Raw genomic sequence first — 20888 nt, 5'->3', positions numbered from 1 at the left:
TAATAATGAATAATAATAATAATAATAATTGAATAATCTATTCAATGTAATCATGTTATTTTTTTAAAGCAATGCTAATTTTAAAAAAGACTTTGCATTACTGTTTCAATCTTATTTGTTCTAGGTCTAAGTTGTTGATTTCTTCTTAGTCTAACTTTGGTTGTTCAGTTGAATCTAGAAATTCATCCATTTGTTTTAGATTTTCTAATTTAATAGACTATAGGTTTTTAAAGTATTTGCTTATAATGTTGTGTATTACTTAATGTATTGTAAAATTTTCCTTTTCATCTCTGAATTTGTTGATTTGGGCCTGCTCTTTCTTTTGGTTAGCTGGGCTAAGGGTCCATCTTGTTTATCTTTTCAAAGAAACAGCTCTTAGGGGCTGGAGAAATGGCTGAGTGTTTAAGAGAACTGGATGCTCTTGCAGAGGACCAGGGTTCAATTCCCAGGACCCACATGGCAGCTAAAAAGCATCTGTAACTTCAGTTCCAGGGATCCAACATACTCTTCTGACCTCTGCAGGCATTGCATGACATGGGTGCATTTATATACATGCAGGCAATATACTCATACACATGAAATTATTTAAATAAATAAAATATTTTTTAAAAAAGAAAAAGAATGAGCTCTTAGATTCATTGATTCTTTGTATTGTTTTGTTTCTATTTCATTGGTTTCTGCTCTGATTTTTATTTGTTCTCATCTGCTTGGTTTAGTTTTGTGCTGGACAGCTTTAGTGTCAACTTGACTCACCTGGGTTGAGGGAGCCTCAATTGGGGAATTTCCTTCATTAGACTAGCCTGTGGCCATGTTCATGGGGCATCTTCTTGAATGCTCAGTGATGTGGGAGGGCCCAGGCCACTGTGGGTGGTGCCACCCCTGGGTAGGTGGGCCTGTGCTGCATAAGAAAGCAGGCTGAGCAGGGGCCAGGGGAGCAAGCCAGTAAGCAGTGTTCCTCCATGGCCTGTGCTCCAGCTCCTGCCTCCAAGTTCCTGCCCTGAGTTCCTACCTTGGGCTCCTGGATGAACTGTGATCAGGGATATGTAAGCTAAATAAACCCTTTCCTCCCCAAGTTGATAGTGGGGAAGAAACAAACTAAGTGAAGTTTGTTCTTATTTTTCCTGAGTCCTGGGTTGTATCATTAAGTCATTTATTTGTGTTCTTTCTGATTTTTAGTGTATGTGTTTAAAGTTTTAATTTCCCTCTTAGGACTGATTTTAATGTGTCCCAGAGGTTTTTATTGTGTTGTGCTTTTCATTTTCATTTAATTCCAGGAATATTTTTATTTTTTTCTTGATTTCTTCCTTGACCCAGTCATCACTCAATAGTGTGTTGTTTAATTTCATGACTTCACGCAGTTACTAGAGCGTGTATTGCTGTTTATCTTAAACTTTATTGTATATGGTCAGATAGGACACATGGAATTATTTCAATTTTTTGTATTTCCTTTGTTCTGTGCCCCTGTATGTGGTCTACTTTGGAGAAACTTCCATGGGCTCCTGAGTAGAATGTGTGTTCTTTGGTGGCTGGGTAGAACATTCTGTAGATGTCTGTTAGATTCATTTGATATGTAATATCATTTAATTCTGATGTCTTTCCATTTGACCTATTGAAGAAAGCAGGGTATTCAAGTTACCTACTGTATTACTTTTCTGTTGCTGTGATAGAAACCATGACCAAGGGAACTTATAAAAGTAAGAGTTTATTTAGCTTACAGTTCCAAAGGGGCAAGAATCCATCATGATGGGGAGGCATGGTGGCAGAGGTGGCTGGAGTTGGAACAAAAGTTAAGCACGCACATCTTCAAGCATGCATGGGAAGCAGAGAGCAACTGGAAATCCTCCAGCAAGGCTGAAGAACTGCCTAAGCACGCCCCCAGTGACATGCTTCCTCCAGCATGACCACATGTTCTAAGGTCTCCCAAAACAGCGCCACCAAGTGGGGACAAAATGTTCAACTACTTAGAGGCTATGGGGGACATTCTCATTCAAACCACCACACCTACTATAACTAGATTAGGGCTAATCTGTGTCTTGAAGTCCAGCAGTGTTGTTTTTATGAAATTGGGTGCACCAGAGTTTGGTGCATATATGTTTATTGTTGTAATATCTTCTTGATCAATTATTCCTTTGATCAGAATGAAATGACCATCTTTATCTCTTCCGATTAATTTTAGTTTGAAGTCTATTTTTTCAGATAATAGGATAGCAACATGTGCTAGACAGCTTTAGCTGTCAACCTGGGTAGACAGAATCTGAATTGAGGAATTTCTGCCATGGATTGGCCTGTGGCCATGTCTGTAGGACATTTTCTTGATTGCTAAGTGATGTGAGAGGGCCCAACAGTGGTGGTGCCACTAGAGGGGTGGTCTTGTGTTGTATAAGAAAGCAGACTGAGGGGTGAAGAGATGGCTAAGTGGTTAAGAGCACTGAATGCTCTCACAGAAGAACTGGGTTTGGTTTCCAGTACCCACATAGTTGCTAACAACCATCTGTAACTCCAGCTTCAGGGGCTCCAACGCCCTCTTCTGACTTCCTCAGGCATTGCATGACACAGATGCACTTAAATACATGCAGGCAATACACTCATAGACATAAGATAAAAATAATTTTTTTTAAAGTAGGCTAAGGTAGAAGCAGGAGGATCTCTGTGAGTTCAAGGCCAGCCTGGTCTACACAGTGAGTTCCAGGACAGCTGGGGCTACAGGGAAACAGTGTCTCAAAAAAAAGCAGGCTGCTCACAGGCCAGAGAAGCAAGCCAGTAAGCAGCTATCCTCCATGGTCTGTACTCCAGGTTTCTGCCTTGAGTTCCTGCCCTGGCTTCCCTTGATGATGGACTAAAAACTGTAAGCCAAATAACCCTTTTTCTCCCCTGTAGTAAACAACTAGAACACAACACCTACTTGTATTTTAGTTTTATTTTCTTGGAATATTTTTTCCTTCCTTTCACTGTAAGGATGTACCTGTCCTTGAAGGTAAGATGAGTTTCTTGTAGACAACAAAGATGGATCTTGTTTCTTAATCCTAGTCTGTGTCTTTTGACTGGGGAGTTGAGACCATTCATAGCTAAAGCTATTATTGAAGTATATGTATTGGTTGCTGTCATTTTATTTTCTGTTTGTGTTTTAGCCCTATTTTGTGTTTCTATAATGATAGCTTCATTTGTTTTCTTTCCATATCCACTTGATATGGTTCTTCATTTCTTCAGTCCACCATACTGCTTCCAATATTCTCGGTAGGGCTGGTTTAGTGGACAGGAATTCTTTCAGCCTGTTTATGTCGTGGAAGATTTTTCCTTCTCCTCGGACTATGGAAGATAGTTTTGCTGAGTAAAGGAGTCTGGGTTGACATCTATGGTCATTCAGAACTTGGGATACATTGTTCTAGGCTCTTCTGGCTTTTAAAGTTTACATCAAAAAGTTAGCTGTTATTCTGAGGGGTTTTCCTTTATATATAATTTTTTGTTACAACTTTCAAAACCCTCTCTTCATTCTGTATATTTAATGTTTTTACTATGCTATGGTCCTGTCAATTCGGCATCCTGTGTGCTTCTTGTATCTGTATGTGCATGGCTTCCCCTAATTTAGGGAAGTTTTCCTCTATGATCCTGCTGAAGATCTAATTAATGCCACTGTCCTGAGCTGCTTCTCCTTCCTGCATGCCTGTAATTCATAGATTTAATCTTTTTTGGTATCCCACAGCTCCTGTATATTCCATTCCTGTATTTTAAAATTTTTCATATTTATCTCCTACTTTATCTTCAAGTCCTGATATTCTGTTTTCTACTTGATTCATTCTGTTGGTAAGACTTTCTCTGAATTAGGTTATAGGGTTTTCAATACCATCATCATCTCGAGTTTTCTTCAATATTTCTATCTCTTTCCTGAATTCACTTTTCAAACCCTGAATCATCTTTGTCATTTCATCAGTCGGGAGTTTATTCCTATCCTCTTTGAGTTTTGAGGTGTTTATTCATATGTTCTTTTTTAAAATTAATTATTTATTTTTATTTATGTGTATGAGAGTCTTGCCTGCACGTATGTAAGTGCATCATGTGCATACAATGCCCATAGAAGCCAGAAGAGACTGTCAGATCCCCTGGAACTAGAGTTATGGAGTTTATTTGCCACCATATGGGTGCTGGGAACCAAACTTGGGTCCTCTGTAAGAGCAGCTACGGCTCGTAAACACGTAACAATTTCTCTCACCTAGCTTGTGTGTTCTTTAAACTCCTTGAACTTTTTATCATTTATAATTGTTCTTTTAAGTCCTGGGGTTCCTCTGAGTAGTTTTCACTGTACAACATTTCTATAGGACTAGTGAGATTTTATGGAAACATATTATTTTTGTTTTTCATATTATTTGTGTTTTTGCACTGTGGCCTGGGCATATGGACTTCTTTTGTTGGCTGTGTGCCTGATATGAAATTCTAGCCTGCCTTTGTTGGGTAGAAGTTTGGTTCTGTTTTCATTGTTGTTGTAGCTTGGTTGATTTCAGATCAGGTATGAATAGTTAGCTGGTCTAAGCTTCAGAGTCCCACTTTTGATTTTTTTATTCAAGGGACAAGGGTGATTCTAGGCTAGGGTGGTGTGTGAGGTTAGCAATCACAGCCAGGACTGTGAGTGTGGAGATGGCAGAGGGATAGATGGGGTTCCAGCTAAGTCATCAGGCTGGCTATAGCACAAGCAGCGCAAACCAGGCCTAATCCCGGAGTGGGGGAAATCTGGATTCTCTTTTAACTTCTCTCATTTTATTGTTTTATTGTTTGTTTGACATAGGGTCTCACCTTGCAGCACAGGCTAGCCTTGAACTTACGGCAAGCCTCTTGCCTCAATCTTCCAAGTGCTAGGGTTAACAGGCACGTGCCACTATGCCCATCTATCTTTGCACTTATTTGATAGTGTTCTTTGATGATTTTGATGATGTACAATTGAAGTTTTCTTTAATTTCTTGGATTTTAGCTATGATATTTATGAAATTGTTACCTAATCAAAAGTCACAAAGATTTATGTGCATATTTTCTTCTATGGTTTATGTCTTATATTTAGATTTTGATCCATTTTTAATTTTGCTCATGGCGTGAGATAGGAATCCACTTTTTTTTGCATGTAGATCTCTAGTTGTTCCAGAACCACTTGTTGAAAATATCGCCTCATATAGGTACTTCACCAAAAAAGGCATTCAAATGGTCAATAAATATATGACACCATTCTTAATCTCATTCTTAACCAAGCAATTGAAAATTAAAGCCACTCAAGATACCCAGCAGGATGGTTATAATTAAATATTGGCACAACCAGCTGAGGTGAGGGGGTCGGCCAGCTGGCACTATAGGGAATTGTTAGATAAGCTGTCAATTTGTTTAACTACTTTGGAAAAGTTTCTGGCAGTTTCTGTCAAAGCAAAATATTTGGTTTCCTTGAAAATTAACTATAGACTTAGGAAAAGCAATGGCCAGGTGTGGTGGTGCATGCCTTTAATCCCAGCACTTGGGAGGCAGAGGCAGGTGGATCTCTGGGAGTTCAAGGCCAGCCTGGTCTACATAGTGAGTTCCAGGACAGCTGGGGCTATAGGAAGACTCTGTCTCAAAAAGACCAAAAAGAGAAAAGCAAGTACATTTGTCTACTAATAGTCATGCAAAATACTGTTCATCATAGAATTATCCATTATAGCCTCAAACTAGAAACAGCATCAGTGTCCTTTAATAGTAATATTTACATCCAAATTGTGATCTGCTCACATAATGGAACTCTTCAATAAAAAAGTGTGCACACTAATATTATCATCAATGGCAATTCTCACACAGATTCTGTTGAGTAAAACATAAAAGGATAATATAATCTTTTTAAATATTTTATTTATTAATTCTAGTTTAAGTGTATTGCCTGAATGTGTGTAACTGCACCCATGTCATGTAACACCCACAGAGGTCAGAAGAGGGCATCAGATCCCCTGGAACTGGAGTTACAGATACTTGTTGGTCACTATGTGGGTGCTGGGAATCAAACCTAGGTCCTCTGCAACAGTAGTCAGTGCCCTTAACCTCTGAGCCATCTCTCCAGCTCCCACATACACTTTTTATATTGACATTTAAGTATAGGAAAGACTGGTCAAGACAATGGGAAGAAAACTGGAGCCAGCAGTGGAACTATCTGCTGGCAGTTCTCAGTGGTGTTGAGGTTTGTCTGGGCACTTTGAACCAGTGTCCGATTGTGCCTTGGTTCAGAGTGGACTTGCTAGTTTCTTATTTTATCTTGGTGCTTTCTAATTCTACATTAGATAGTATCTCAATGAAATAAATCAGAATTATGATATTTTTCTCTGTCCTTCCACTTCCCCACCCTTTCCTCCCTCCTGGTCTCTCTGTTCCTTCCTTCTTTCCTTTCTTCCTGTGCTGGGGTTTAAAACTAAGGCTTTGCACATGCCAGACAAATACTCTATTACTGAGCCATAACTCCAGCTGAGCTTCAGATTTTTATGAGTAAAATATAGGTAAGAGATGTTAGAGTGAAAACACTCTGCCTTGTTACTTTGATGTTCGAACCACTATCTTGGTCAGTGTGTTAGAATGCCATCTTTTTTCTGACCCATTCCCTCTCATCTCACTTCAACCCTCTGTTCTTTTTCTTGAGTGTCTCTCATAAGTATCTAAAGAACAGGGTGCTTGCCTGTGTGTCACATTTTTAGACCTTTATTAATTGACCAAATTGGTATCTGTCGGGAAAGTCTTGGCTGAGAGCACTGTTCGGCTTCTTCACATGAAGACCTTTCCTTGTTTGCCTTCATCTTAGAGTCACAAGTCAATTCTTTTGTCTCTTCAATTCTCCTAATACTCCAAAATACCCTTTCATTCTCCTTTCTTATCTGGTTACATCATATTCCAAATACCCCACATACACAGACACACCCACTTGTTCTGTGACTCACAGGTACCACTCCTGACTGACTAAACTAAGCTGCCTGCCTGCCACAGCATGTCCTCTCACTACCCCCTCTGTGGACACGGGCTAAAGCAGTCTTCACCCACCCCTTAGTTTATGGCCCCCTCTACTGTTCTCATTTGTTCTTCGCATATTGCTGAGCAGCTGATGATAGCAAGGGTATGTTGAAAAACTGATTCTTTAAGAGCACATTTTATCTCCCTGTGCTGCAGGTAACTCTCATAGCAGAACTCAGGGGAAAGTACAGTTGACCTGTAAATCCAGGCGTGGATGACTCTTGATTTATTTGGTAAGCACGATAAGACATGATAGGAGACCTAGGCTAAATACACACACACACACACACACACACACACTCACATGTATGAATTGCCTCTGTTGGTCAGCCTCTGTGTAGCTTGCCTTTTTAGCTTTCTTAGTGGTGTGCTCGATAGTCAAAAGCCCATAATTTTAGTGAGATACAATTTATCAATACGTACTTTTATAGTTAGTGTTTTCAGAACTCTTTGTCTATCTCAATGTCATGAGATACTATCTTATGTTTTCTCCAGGGAGGTTTATTGTGGTACCTTTTCACATTTGAGGTCGTTTTGTTTCTTTGTCTCAGGGATCAAACCCAAGGCCTGGGGCATGTTGTAGGAATGACTTTTACTAATGGACATAATCTAGACTAATGACTTTTAATTAACCCCAGCAAAACCATGCACTCTTGGGTGTATCTCCTTGGCAATTTCAGTTTGGTACTCCACCCAAAAAGATAATGAATGAACGTGAATATGATTGAAAATCAATTCATCTCCGTAGGAGACAGTAGAGTTTGGGGAAGGATGGGTGACCGTGTATAAATGAGATACTAGGATGAAAAGGCTGGGTGGTCCTCTGACTTCTAGCCCACTCTGATAAACTTAATGACTCAGTCTATTTGTTCAGGTGATTATGATGTTGGTGTAATAACAAGCACCGCAGTGTAAGCTTGGATCTATTTCCAACCCCCACATTTTAATCTTGGGTAAGTAATAACATTAATTTTTATACACCGAGTACCTTCATTGTCCCATAAATGTATCTGATGGAGAAATATTAGATCCTGAATGCTTCTCCCATGGTCACCACCCTCTGGTTACCTTCCGGGAAAGCAGCAATGCTCCCCTTACTGGCTCCTTTGATAATGACTCAATCTCAATCACAGGGAACTCCCTGGACCAGTCTTCATGATTGAGCCTCCTCATAATGAGGAAACTCACCTTGCACCTGCCTGAGATGATACACCCTCAGCCCCAAACACTTTCTCCTCCCCAAAGGGAGGAAAACATTCAAACCCTTAGTCTGTAAGGGAGGGTATGCTCTCCTCCAGACCCTGGGCTGCTGTGAGGAGGTGCCTCCCTTGAGGAGGGTGTGTGTGTTTGGGGAGGTGCCCTCTCAGGCTTATTCTCTAATAAATCTGCTTGCTGCTCGTTTTTCTTATCTGTCTCCTTTCTGCTTTCTATTTTCTTACCATATCCACTTGATATTGCATGCTTTCTTGATACTTTATCCTTTTCCCTCTGAATTGCAGGGCTGTGGTGTCACAGCCAGAAGTCAGGTAACTATTACACACAAGTCTGTTTCTGGGCCTTCCAGAAGAAATGGACTGCCTTAATTACCAAACCTTTATGCTAAGCTTGAATTATCAAACATTTTAATACACAATTTGTTTTCAAATTTCATAAGCTGTTCTTGTAAAAGAAACAAAGACCAAAAATTAGATACAGGTCTTATGGGTTGTCATATCTGCATCATGAAGACCATAAATTCCTTAATCAATAGAATGAAAACCTGAACAGTTGCCCCCATATAAAGCCTACACAATTTGCATGATCTCTTATGTTAAGTGTAGAAACCTGTTCAACTCCACAATGAAAATGACTCACCTGAGTAAGGTAGATGGTGTCTTTAAATGCCTGCAATGAGCCTGTGCTTTGGGGGAGTGTGAAGTGAAGTTTGGCCTGGTGAAGCATCTCCGTGTTCCCATTTTCATGGTGCTGTCGATGAAGGGAGAACTCGCTGGTATAAGACCAGTCCTCCGCAGATGAGATCTTTTGAATGAAGAGTTAAGAGTTAGAGATTTTAGCAGTAAAAAGTTTTTAAAAAGTAAAACTTACTTTTCTGGGGCTGGAGAGATGGATCATCAGTAAAGAGCACTGGCTGCTCTTGCAAAGGACCCAGGTTGGATTCCCAGCACCCTACAGTTCCAGGGGATCTGACGCCCTCTTCCAATGGTTTTCTTGGGCATTGCATGCATGGGTACACTTGTTTACATGCAGGCAAAATACTCATACACATTAAATAAATAAATAAATAAATACCCCCAGTATTTAAAAAAAAAAACAAATTACTTTTCTCATACATTCTGGGTAAACCTGGAAAGTACTCTACACATTGGAAAGGTATTTAAGATGTGTTCTGTGGCACTAATTTCATAAAATGTTTATCATTCTCCTTGTTATTGGTGAAAGACTAGCCTTGTGCAAGAAGGAATCACAAAAGCAGAATTTGGTAATAGTGATCTCCCATCTTCACACCCCTAGAAAGTTGCATTTTAGTATTTCTCTTAAAAGTCTTCCCTTATGAAGACATACTTATGTTATTTAAAATTACTTGTATTTTTTTTTACTGCTGCTGCTGTTGTTGTTTGATTTCCTGAGTCAGCCTCAGATAACTTGCACTTACCTCTAGAGTATTAGGACTGTTGGACTTCTGTCCTGTCTTTTGAGTGCTTGGATTACAAGCAGGTGGTACCATGCCCAGCTTCATTATTTGTGTCTTGCAATACTTTTTCATTTCTTTGGGTAAATATCATCTTCCAGGTAGTTTTGGCTTTTTTGTTTGTGAGATATATATACAGAGTCTCCCTACAGCCCTAGCTGGTCTGGAACTTGATATGTAGATCAGGCTGGCCTCAATCTCACAGAAAGTCACCTGCCTGTGCCTCCCAAATGCTGGGATTAAAGAGTGTACCACCACACTTGGCCCCCATAGTTCTTAAATATAAAGTAATATAATTATAATAGTAAATTGTTTTAGGACTTGTTCATATTCCAATTGTTTGAGGTTTGCCTGGAATACAGAGTGAATTTCAAGTCAGCATGGGCAGCTTAGCAAAAACCTGGCTTCAAAAGTAACTAAACAAGTCAAATTGAGCAAAGGATTTGTATATACATTCCTCAAAAGAAGATACACAAATGGCCAATAAGCACATGCAAAGATACTCAGAATAATCAGCCATCAAAGAATGCAAATTTTCTCTAAAAATGTATTTCGAGGGAAATATTAAAAAATGGAAATTAACAAATGAGAGCAAGCATGCAGGAAAGGCTGGGAGGAAGGCAAAATGGCGCAAAACAGTTACCCATGACCTAGCAGCCCCCTCCTGGGTATACACCCAGCAGAATTGAAAATGTGTTCACGCCAAAACAGCCACACTAATGTTCACAGCAGTTTTATTCATGCTAACCAAGAGGTGGAGATAACACAACTGTCCATCAACAGGTGAATGGATTAACAAAATATGGGAAATCCACTCAACGGAATACAATCAGCAATAAGAAGTAAGGAACTTCTGACAGAATATGCTGTTAAGCCAGTCTCAAAGGACCGACCACACAGAATGCCTTCTTCTAACTATATGAATTGTGAAGAATGGGGAAGCCTATGGAGACAGACACAGAGCAGTGGTGTCTAGTACTGGAGGAGGAGGGTCATTGGAGATTAGAGAGTGGCCGCTGCTGGGATCAGAGTTTCGACTAAGTGATGTTAATGTTCTAAAACTAGACTGTGGTGGTAACTGTATAAGTCTGTGACGACTACTGAGTTGTACACATTAAATAAACAAATGCTTTACTATGAGAATTGCATCAATAAAGGTGTTGATAAAAGGCACACACAACTCTGAAATTAAATCTTTAGGTATACAGTGGATATCCATACAAAAAAACCCAGTATACCAACATAAAGAAAAAGGAGTGGGAGAAATGTTAGGAAGATATGAGGGAGGAGAAAGGAGAGAGAAAAATAAAACTCAGTAACAGTAGACGAAGAATTATTCAGCACACTCACCTCTTTTAACATAGCTCAGTATCTAGTTCTGAGTGTCTATAAATGATTGGGCTATATAGAAAGTACCAAGTACAGGGCCATCAACAGAGGCCACCTGATAAAGGTGACTGCCACCACGTCTGGTTCAATCCCCAGAACCCACAAGGAGAGAACTGACTCCCACAAGTTGCCCTCTGGCTTCTACGTGAGTGCCATGGTTCGTCCACACACACAAACAAAACAAATATACATATTTTTAAAACTTCAACTACATTTATTTTCATGTGCCATGAATGGAAAATCAGCAGTGGCTCCCACCTAACTTTTAAATGCTGCTGAAGGAACATAATTGAAAACATGGGAAAATTATCAACCCAAAATGGTGATTATGATTTTAACTCCCCAAGAGTTCTCTGTTAGTTACTTTTCTGTTGCTGTGATAAAATGCCATGACCAAGTTACAGAAAGAAGAGTTTATTTGGCCTATGGTTCCAGATGGTAAGAGCTCATCATGGTGGGGAGGCACAACAGGGAGAAGCCAAAGCAGAAAGCTGAGAGCCCACATCGTCAAACAGGCACAGGAAACAGAGTCCAGCCTAGAGGTGGGCATGGCTATACACTATCAAAGCCTGCCCTGGTGGGGTGCTTCCTCTAGCATGGCCACACCTCTTAAAGGTTCCACAACCATCCACAAAAACACCAAAAACTGGGGACCAAGTGTCCAAATACCTGGAGCCTATGGGGGACATTCTCATTCAAACTACCACTACTGCTTTTCTTCCTTCTTCTTTCTAAACTTCCATTTAATTAAAAAGTAGATATCTTGACTTTTGGAACCCACTGTGGACCATTCTTAATCACTGGAAAACCAAACAACCAGGACTCACCTTTTCTAGTGTACTAAAGGAAGGCCAGGACTGATATCCATATTCAGACACAAATCGGGCTTTTGGAAAAATTTTCCAATTCCAGCAATCACTTAAATAGTCATAAAAATGGACATCACCATAGTTGTTGCTGTAAGGGTTTATAGAGATCCAGTCTTCTGCAATGGTTTCAGCTCCATTTGTAGGGCTGGACGTAATAAAAGGCCGACTCTTGTCTCCCTGAGCACAAAAATAAAAAGATTTTAAGGATATTTTCATTCAGTAAAGTACAGATGATTAACTTCTTGAAAAAATACCATCAAATCCCAGAAATGCCACCTTGGTAGAACCACCACCTCTCCCAGCCTGCACTGCCCTGTGGCCCATTTTTGTAGTGTTTTGCCTTGTCTCTCAACCCTACAAGCAGTGTATCCTCTCCTGCAGCTTCTCAATCTGGTACTATGGACCTTTGGGGCTGGATAAGGTAGAGGTCGATATGAGAGATGGGAGTCTTGTACCATTAAGACTAGAGGCAAAATCTCTAGTGTACACCTGCTACATACCATACCACTAGTCCTCTCACCTAAAAAGTACCAACAGCCAGGACATAGTTCCCTAGAGACAAAAAAATCACTGCACTTGAGAAACCCAGGTAAAGAATAGAAGCTATTGTGTCAGATGTACCTGAGTTAGAATCCCAAATGAAAATGCCAGGTGTGGTGGTGCACACCTTTAATCCCAGCATTTGGGAGGCAGATGCAGGCAGATCTCTGTGAGATCAAGGCCAGCCTGGTCTACATAGTGGGTTCCAGGCCAACTGGGGCTATAGTTGTCTCAAAAAGACCAAAAAAAAACAAAATCCCAAGCCAGAAATTTACTGTTATTGAACAGATCTAAACCTTAATAGTCTTACCTGGAAAATGAAGAAAATAATAATGCCATTTTCCTGAAGTACAGTAAACAGTAAGAACAGACAGAGAAGAAATGGTGAATTTTGGGGCATGGACCTGCATGTTGGCATGCCCAACTGTGTCAAGGGTGGAGACAGGAGGATCTCTGTGGCTTGCTAGCCGCCAGATGATGATCTAACATACCTCCTAGACAACCCTTTGCCTCAAAATGCTACTCCACCTTTGTTATGATTTGAATGTGATATGTCTCCTATTGATTCATGTATTTAATGTTTGGTCCCCAATTAGAAACGCTACTTTGGGAGGTTCTAGAAACTTTAGGAAATGGAGCCTCACTGAAGGATGCAGGTCATTTAGGACACACCATAGGGAGTGATACCTGTTCCCTGGCCCCTCTCTCTTCACTGAGTGCTGTCCACCATGAGATGAAGAGCCTCTTCCACCAGACAGCTCACTGCCTGAGGCTTGGTCCAAGCCCATGAGGCCAAGTGACCATAGGCTGAACGTTCTGAAACTGAGAGCCGAACCATACCTTTCCTCCAGTAAGTTGTTCTCACAAGTGTTTTGGTCACAACTACTCAAAGTTGGACTGACAGCTTGGATGTCACCGTTAACTTGAAAACCTTCCCAGGTTCCTTCAGTTTTACAGCACTTCATCTAGTCTCCCTTATAGAACTGGTCATTCTTTTGCCACGTTTTCCTCTCACAGCAGACTAAGTTCTGCGGTAATAAAATATCCTAACAGCATACTATCTAGTAATAGGTACTTGGTAGATGTCAATTGAATTTTAAAATATTACAAGGTATGGTGAGATTATAATTAAAGTAATCTTGAATTTAAAAAAATTTCTGTTTATAATGACTTTAAAGTAAAACTGAAGAAAAGATCAATCAATTAGCTTTGATTGCTTAAACTAGATCCATTTCTTCCCATTTCTCCAGCTTCTTGAGTGATTTGGTAAACTGAGCCTTCCAGTAAAATTACAAATAAGCCCCTACTTAAAACCATCCATTCTTTTTTTTAAAAAAAAAAAAACTTTAAATTTGTCTTTATTTTATAAGTATGAGGGCTTTGCCTGCATGTGTGTAGGTGTAGCACGTGTGTACAGAGGCCAGAAGAGGGCATTAGACCCCCTGAAACTGGAGTTAAAGATAGTTGTTAGCCAATATGTGGGTGCTAGGAACCAGACCTGGGTCCTCTGCAAGAGCAACCGGTGCCCTTAACCACTGGGCCATCTCTTTCCAATCCCTAAAGCCATTCATTCTCTCTCTCTCTCTCTCTCTCTCTCTCTCTCTCTCTCTCTCTCTCTCTCTCTCTCTCTCTCCAGCTGATCTGGAATTCACTATGTAGACCAGGTGTCCTCAGTTTCACAGAGCTCTGCCTGCCTTTGTCTTCCAAGTGCTGGGATTAAAGGCATGTGCCACCACACCAGCTAAACCATCCATTCCTCATGTGCATCACATGTAGTTTCCTTTACAAATCATATATTCTTGAAATCTCACAGATGACTTCATTTTAGGTCACTATCTCAAATGCTTATTTAGATGAACCACGGGATGATCATAACAACAACAGGAACTAATCATAACAATCACTGAATGGATTGATTCATGGTATTTTCTTTAAATGCTTTACACCTTGATAGAAACAATAGTAATTATTATGTAGCATTGAAGACTGTCCATCTTCAAAGAAACATACAAACATCAATTATGACTCATAGTTCATTCTAAAATAAATTAGCCCTTACAGAAAATACATCACATTTCCATTTCAAAGATGGAAAAGTGACACATAGAAGCTCATTTTTTAAAGTTTCAAGAATGGGTTTGGAGAGATGGCTCAGTGGTTAAGAGCACTGGCTGTTCTTGTAGAAGACCTGGGTTCAGTTCCAAGCATCCACATGGCAGTTAACAACCATCAGTAACTCCAGTTCCAGGGCACCCTCTTCTGACTTCCTCAGGCATTGCATGACACAGGTACACTTACATACATGCAGGCAATGCACTCATACACATAAAATAAAAATAATAAACAATTTTTTTAAGTTTCAAGAATGTAGTAGTAAAATTACCTCTGACCTCCACACATATACCCATTCTCTCTCTCTCTCTCTCTCTCTCTCTCTCTCTCTCTCTCTCTCTCTCTCACACACACACACACACACACACAAATAAACAAATATACTTATAAAAGATTTTAAAAGGTTATTATGTGCCAGAGTCTGGATACCGTCTACCTGTTGCCTGCCTAATTCATATAACAGCTCCTAGAGTCCCTCTTTCTAACTCAATTTTATATATGGGAAAGTAGAAATTAGGCAAATTGTCCAAGATTACATAGATAGTAAGTGGTCCATCCAGGATTTTGAATCATGAGCACTTACTTAATCACTACACTATGAAATGAAAATCCTTCAACATTAAAATCCATTTCTGACATCATCAGATATGAAAAACAATACAATGAGCAAAAGATGATAAATTATTTATAAATACCAATTAAAGCACAGACCATCACATTTTGTAAATAGAAAATTTCTTTTTAAGACTTAGTATATCCAGTGCCATAAATTTGAACTACTTTTTTGAGACAAGGTCTTACTGTGAAGCCCTCACATACCTAGAACTTGCTATATAGACCAGGCTGGCCTCAGACTCACAGAGATTCACCTGCTTCTAAATGCTGTAATTATAGGTATACACCATCACATCCAGTCTTGAACTTGTTTTTTATAACTTATCACTAAAGTTTCTTCATAAATGGAATACTAAGCCAGGTGTATTGGTTATGACCTGAAGTTCCAGCCTTCAGGAGCTTAAGGCAGGAAGATCACAAGTTTGGGACCAGCCTTGGCCTCAATAAGTAAGTAATAAGTAAATAAATAAATAAATAAATAAATAAATATTGCTGATTAGGCATATTTAGGTGCTACCTATCACATACTGTTTTAAAAAAATATATCCCTTTTTAGCCAGATGTGGGGGCACATTCCTTTAATCCCGGCACTCCAGAGGCAGAGGCAGGCGGACGTCTATGAGTTCAAGGCCACTCTGGTCTACATAGCAAGTTCCAGGACAGCTGGGGCTACAGGGATACCCTGCCTCAAAAAGACCAAAAAATTTGAAAAAAAATATATATATATATCCCTTTTCAAATTGTTTCAAAAATATCCAGATATACCAAATATTTAATTATCAAATACAAAATTATAAAGATAACCAGATTACTAAATCACTCAATAAACATTACAGCCTTTTAAGCATTTTATTTATTATTTATTTTATGTGTATGAGCGTATTGCTTGCATGTATGTAAGTGTACCTGTGTCGTGCAATGCCCGTGGAGGAGGGAAGAGGGAGTTGGATCCCCTGGAACTGGAGTTAGCCTCTATGTGGATGCTGGGAATTGAACCTGGGTCCTCTATAAGAGCAGACACTCTTAACTGCTCAGCCATCTGTCCAGCCACAACATTAGAGCTTTTTAAAACAATCTTTAGAAAGCCTCACCATAAAAAAGACCAATTTATATTATGTTGTTCAGTATACTTACTACACCACCAGTGACACAAAAAGAAAGAGCCACCATGAAAGAAGGGCCTTCTCTCTGTGACCCTTAAATACATACCAGCACGTTCATATATGATACACACCACAGTCTACATTAGCATGTACAACTACAGAGCTGTGGAGGTGGCATAGTAGTGACTGTCTAACCTACAGACTCTATAAACATCTGAAGATCTGTGCAAGAACTCCAGAGAGTGTGTGACAACCTGCAATATGAGCACAGTACCAGGTGCACGTGGAGAGGTCTGAAGAAAACTTCTCTGCCAAGAAGTCCACATACAACCCGTGGATCCTTTCATATGCTACAGCATTACAATGAAATATTCGGAATTTAAATGTTTTTGAAATGTTTTTAATATTTTATGCCCTTAAAGGAGGCACAAATATATTACAACAGTATTCAGACTTGTGCATTTAAAAAGTGCACTCTTGAATCTACAGCGCTGAAAACCGTTACTTACCGAGAAGACCACTTCCCTGATGTTCCTCACATACAGGGTCACGTAGTCTTCCGTGTAGATTTTCAAGTCCCTGGAATGTATGTGAAACCAGTTTGTCCCCAGAGCCGCTTCGTTCTCATTGTTGCCGCTCCAAATGATGATTGAGGGATGAGATTTCAGTCTCCTGATCTGAAATTTCAGAAAACAAAATAATTCTCCAATACTTATAAAATAATTCTCCAATATTTGACATAAAAGAACTCAGGACTCTAATAAAATTACAACAACTGCATTGCCAAACACAAATTATTACCTGCCAGAAAACTCACAAAATACCTAATCATGTTAGCTATGGCAATGCTTTCACTAATTCTCTGAGAGACTGGGGAGACAGCTTGGTGATTAAAGTCCTTGTTGAGCCAGCGTGAGGCCCTGAGTCTGACCTCCACACCCACGTATAAAAACTGGGCAAGGTGGGGCACACACCATTCCAGTGCTGGGGAGAAACAGGAGGGTTCCAGGGCTCACTGCCTAGCCATCCTAGCCAGCCTAGCCTAGCCTAATCCATGAGCCCCAGGTCCCTGTGAGAGACTGTCTCAAAGAACAATGTGGACAGCTCCTGGGGAATGACACCCAATGTTGAATTCTGACCTCCACATGCACAAACGTGTACACATACACACATACACACACACAAAGACACACACACAGACACACACACATACACACACACACACACACACACACACACACACACACACGCACGCACACACAAGAATTCTCTGAGGTTTTATTTTTTTATTATTGTTCTTTTTGAGACAGGGTTTCCTTATAGCCCTAGCTGGCCTGGAATTTCCTATGTAAACCAGGCTGACCTCAAGCTCAAGAGATCTGCCTGCCTCTGCCTCTGGAGTGATGAGATTAAAGGTATGTGCCACCATACCTAGCTTCTGAGATTCTTTTTATCTAAATTGGTATGCATTGATAAGACAGGTTCTACAGTATTAAAAACTGAAGAAAAAATTTCTTCTGAGAAAGAATTAGACAGAGGGTTTGTGAGATGCCTCAGTGGGTACAGGCAATTGCTACATGATTCTAGCGACCTGAGTTCCATCCCCAGAACCCACATAAAGGTGGAAGAGAAAACCAACTTCTCAAAATTGTCCTTTGATCTCCACATACACACCATGTCATACACACATGCGTGCGTGCGCACACACACGCGCACACACACACACACAAACTCACCATGGGCACACAGTAATAATAAATTAATTCAAAAGAAAGAATAAGCATGATGTCAAATGCCTTTGATCCCAGCACTCGGGAGGTAGAGGCAGGTGGGTTCTGTTAATTCAAGGCCAGTCTGGTCTACATAGAGAGTTCTAGGCCAGCTGGGGCTAGCTAGTAAGATCCTGCCTCAGAAATAAAATCTAAAGAAAGGGAAAGGAAAGGAGGGGCGGAAAGAAGCTACTTTTATTTACTGTTTTTGCTTGTTTTGTTCTGTTTTATTCTGTTTTTTGAGACAGAGTCTTATGCTGACCTTGAACTCACTATGTAGATGAGAATGACCTTAAACTTCTGTATCCTCCTGTGTCCATCTCTGGAGTGCCGGGATTACAAGTGAGCGTCAACATGCCTGGGCTTACATAGTGCTGGGGATTAAAGCCAGGGATTCATGCATGCAAGAACTTTACCAACTGAGCCCAGCCTCTGCCCAAAATAAACTACTTTTTAAAGTTTAAAGACAAAAAACAAAACCCAGAGAACCATAAAAAATTTTACAAAGCAAGTAGTAGCACTAGAAGTATCCTGGAAGAAAAGGTCACAATGTGGAATATCCCAAAGGAGAGCAGATTAAAACAGTTATGAAGAGCTGGGTGTGCTGGCACAGGCCTTTAATCCCAGCACTTGGGAGGCAGAGGCAGGCGGACCTCTGTGAGATCAAGGCCAGCCTGGTCTATATAGCAAGTTCCAGGCCAGCTGGTGCTACAGGGAGACCCTGTCTCAAAAAGACGCCCCCCCCCAAAAAAAAACCAAGAGGGTAAGAGGGTACCTCTGGGTCTGGAGAAATGGCTCAGCAGTTAGGAGCACTGGCTGCTCTTGTAGAGGACCGGATTCCCAGCACCTGCATGGTGGCTAACAACATCCATTAACTCCAGTTCCAGGGGATCTGCCAACGTCCTCTTCTGACCTCTGAGGGCATTGCATGACATGGGTGCACTTACATACATGTGGGCAACACATTCATACACATAAAGTAAAATAATAATACAATATTTTAAATAAATCATTTTTTAAAAAGGGTGTCTCAAAACAGCTGTGTCACAGCTGATGAATCTGCTGTGGGTTAGTTACCGACTAATCTAAACAAAGAAGAGGAAGGTAGACATTCTAGCTGAAAATTCTGCCAGCCTGGAGACACAGGCCTACAGGAACTACGGAAGGGCAAAAGGATCCAGTTCTGCTGTGCACGGGCAACAACTTGGGCATGCCCCTGTCTTCTGACGTGTTGGGACATGTGTCCAAGCAGAGACATGCAATTGAATGTTTCTGAGAATCACAGAGTGAGTCAGTGATCAGGAGAAACTCTTCTGGAAGGTGTGTTTCCACTATTACCTCACCGACAGTCACAGCTTCTCTTGCCCTGTAATGGCTGAGTCTGCAAGAGGCTGCAAAGAGGCGACTGAGGAGTTTTGTTTCATTCTTTAAAAAAAGTCTTGCGTTTTCCAAACTAGCCTTGTAAAGAGTACAGAATTTCGTCTGTTTGCATCTGTATGTGCCCAGGAAGATGAGCGCCACTTACACATCATGTTTCATTATGACATTTTCATACCTGTACATAATGTGTTTTGATCATATTCACCCCTATTACTCTCTCGTCCCCCTCATAGTCCCACTGATCCCCCTCCGCTCCCCAGCTACTCAGTCCCCCTGTTTTTATTTCTCTTTTTTAAGCTTCACCTGACATTAGTGAGGAAATAAATTCGCTTCCTCCTTTCACATCCTGTAGAGTTATAAAATCTGCTCAGGATGCCTGCATAATATAATCTTGCAGACTCCAGAAACCAATGATCTGGTTTAGTGGTTGGTTCTTTTTGTTTTGTTTTGTTTTTTAGTTTGGAGACAAAGTAGCCCTTGAACTTATGATATTCCTGCCTCCACCTCCCAAGTGCTGAGACTGTAGTAGCTCTCCTCTGATCATTTCTAATGGTAACAGTATATCACTCCAATGAATGTTTCAGTAAAATTTTGCTAGCATCTGACATACTCAGATGCTAATCCCTAAGCTGTACTTTGGGAGTATATTATGATTCAGAAGTTTCTTGTACTGCCAAGAATGCTGATTCTATATAGAAACTCAAGCCATGCACTCAAGACCTAGGAGAGATGCAGGTAATACAAGCTGTGTTTCAAAACATAATCACTCCCTAAATGAGCTTTTTGCAAAAACAGTATTCAGCATGTGGATCTGTTGGTTAAATGGTCATTTCATTTTTGTCCACGATCTGGAGTGCTCACCCTTTGTGTTCTCTCTGTCTCTCTGTCTCTGTCTCTGTCTCTGTCTCTCTCTCTCTCTGAACTTGTTTAGTTAGGTTTCGTTTGGTTTTTCATGGGGAAGGTGGTCTCCCTATGTTGCCCATGCTGGACTTCAACTCCTGGGCTCAGGTGCAAAGTAGTGGAGACCACAGGACTATGCCACCACAGTTGGCAGAAGTCTTTCTCTTAACATGAGACATACCAGTGTAAGGATGTGTGATACTACTAAGTTGGCCATGTTTCCAAGCCTTTTCAAGTAGATAGAGATAACATGTTATTATTTTCTTGGATTTTTATATAAGTATAGGTGTGACTATGTGGAATGCAAAACAAATCATGAATTCAAGAATTTAGGGGGCTGGAGAGATGGCTCAGTGGTTAAGAGCATTGGTCGCTCTTACAGAGGACTGGGGTTCAAATCCCAGCACCTGCACGGTGGCTAACAACTGTCTGTAACTCCAGTTACAGGGGATCCTAATCCCTCCTCTGTCCTCCATGGGAGCTGCACAACACAGGTGCACTTATGTACATGCAGGTATAATACTCA

The 20888-nt window shown here is 40.5% G+C and overlaps 1 protein-coding gene across 2 annotated transcripts in view; it reads right to left on the bottom strand.

The window, feature by feature from the left end:
• The window catches only part of Manba (mannosidase beta), a 137224-nt gene that overhangs the window by 25939 nt on the left and 90397 nt on the right, over positions 1 to 20888 (bottom strand). For both annotated transcript variants that reach the window (XM_008826198.3, XM_029560232.1), the window contains 3 exons: positions 16823 to 16990; positions 11902 to 12120; positions 8851 to 9015 (listed from right to left, as the gene is read on the bottom strand). In XM_008826198.3, coding sequence (XP_008824420.1) covers positions 8851 to 9015; positions 11902 to 12120; positions 16823 to 16990 — 552 coding nt within the window. The remainder of the gene's footprint in view (positions 1 to 8850; positions 9016 to 11901; positions 12121 to 16822; positions 16991 to 20888) is intronic.

Source organism: Nannospalax galili, unplaced genomic scaffold (genome assembly GCF_000622305.1).
Source record: "Nannospalax galili isolate Female #2095 unplaced genomic scaffold, S.galili_v1.0 scaffold189, whole genome shotgun sequence".
NCBI classification, from domain to species: domain Eukaryota; kingdom Metazoa; phylum Chordata; class Mammalia; order Rodentia; family Spalacidae; genus Nannospalax; species Nannospalax galili.
This window is presented reverse-complemented; position numbering and strand designations above follow the sequence as displayed.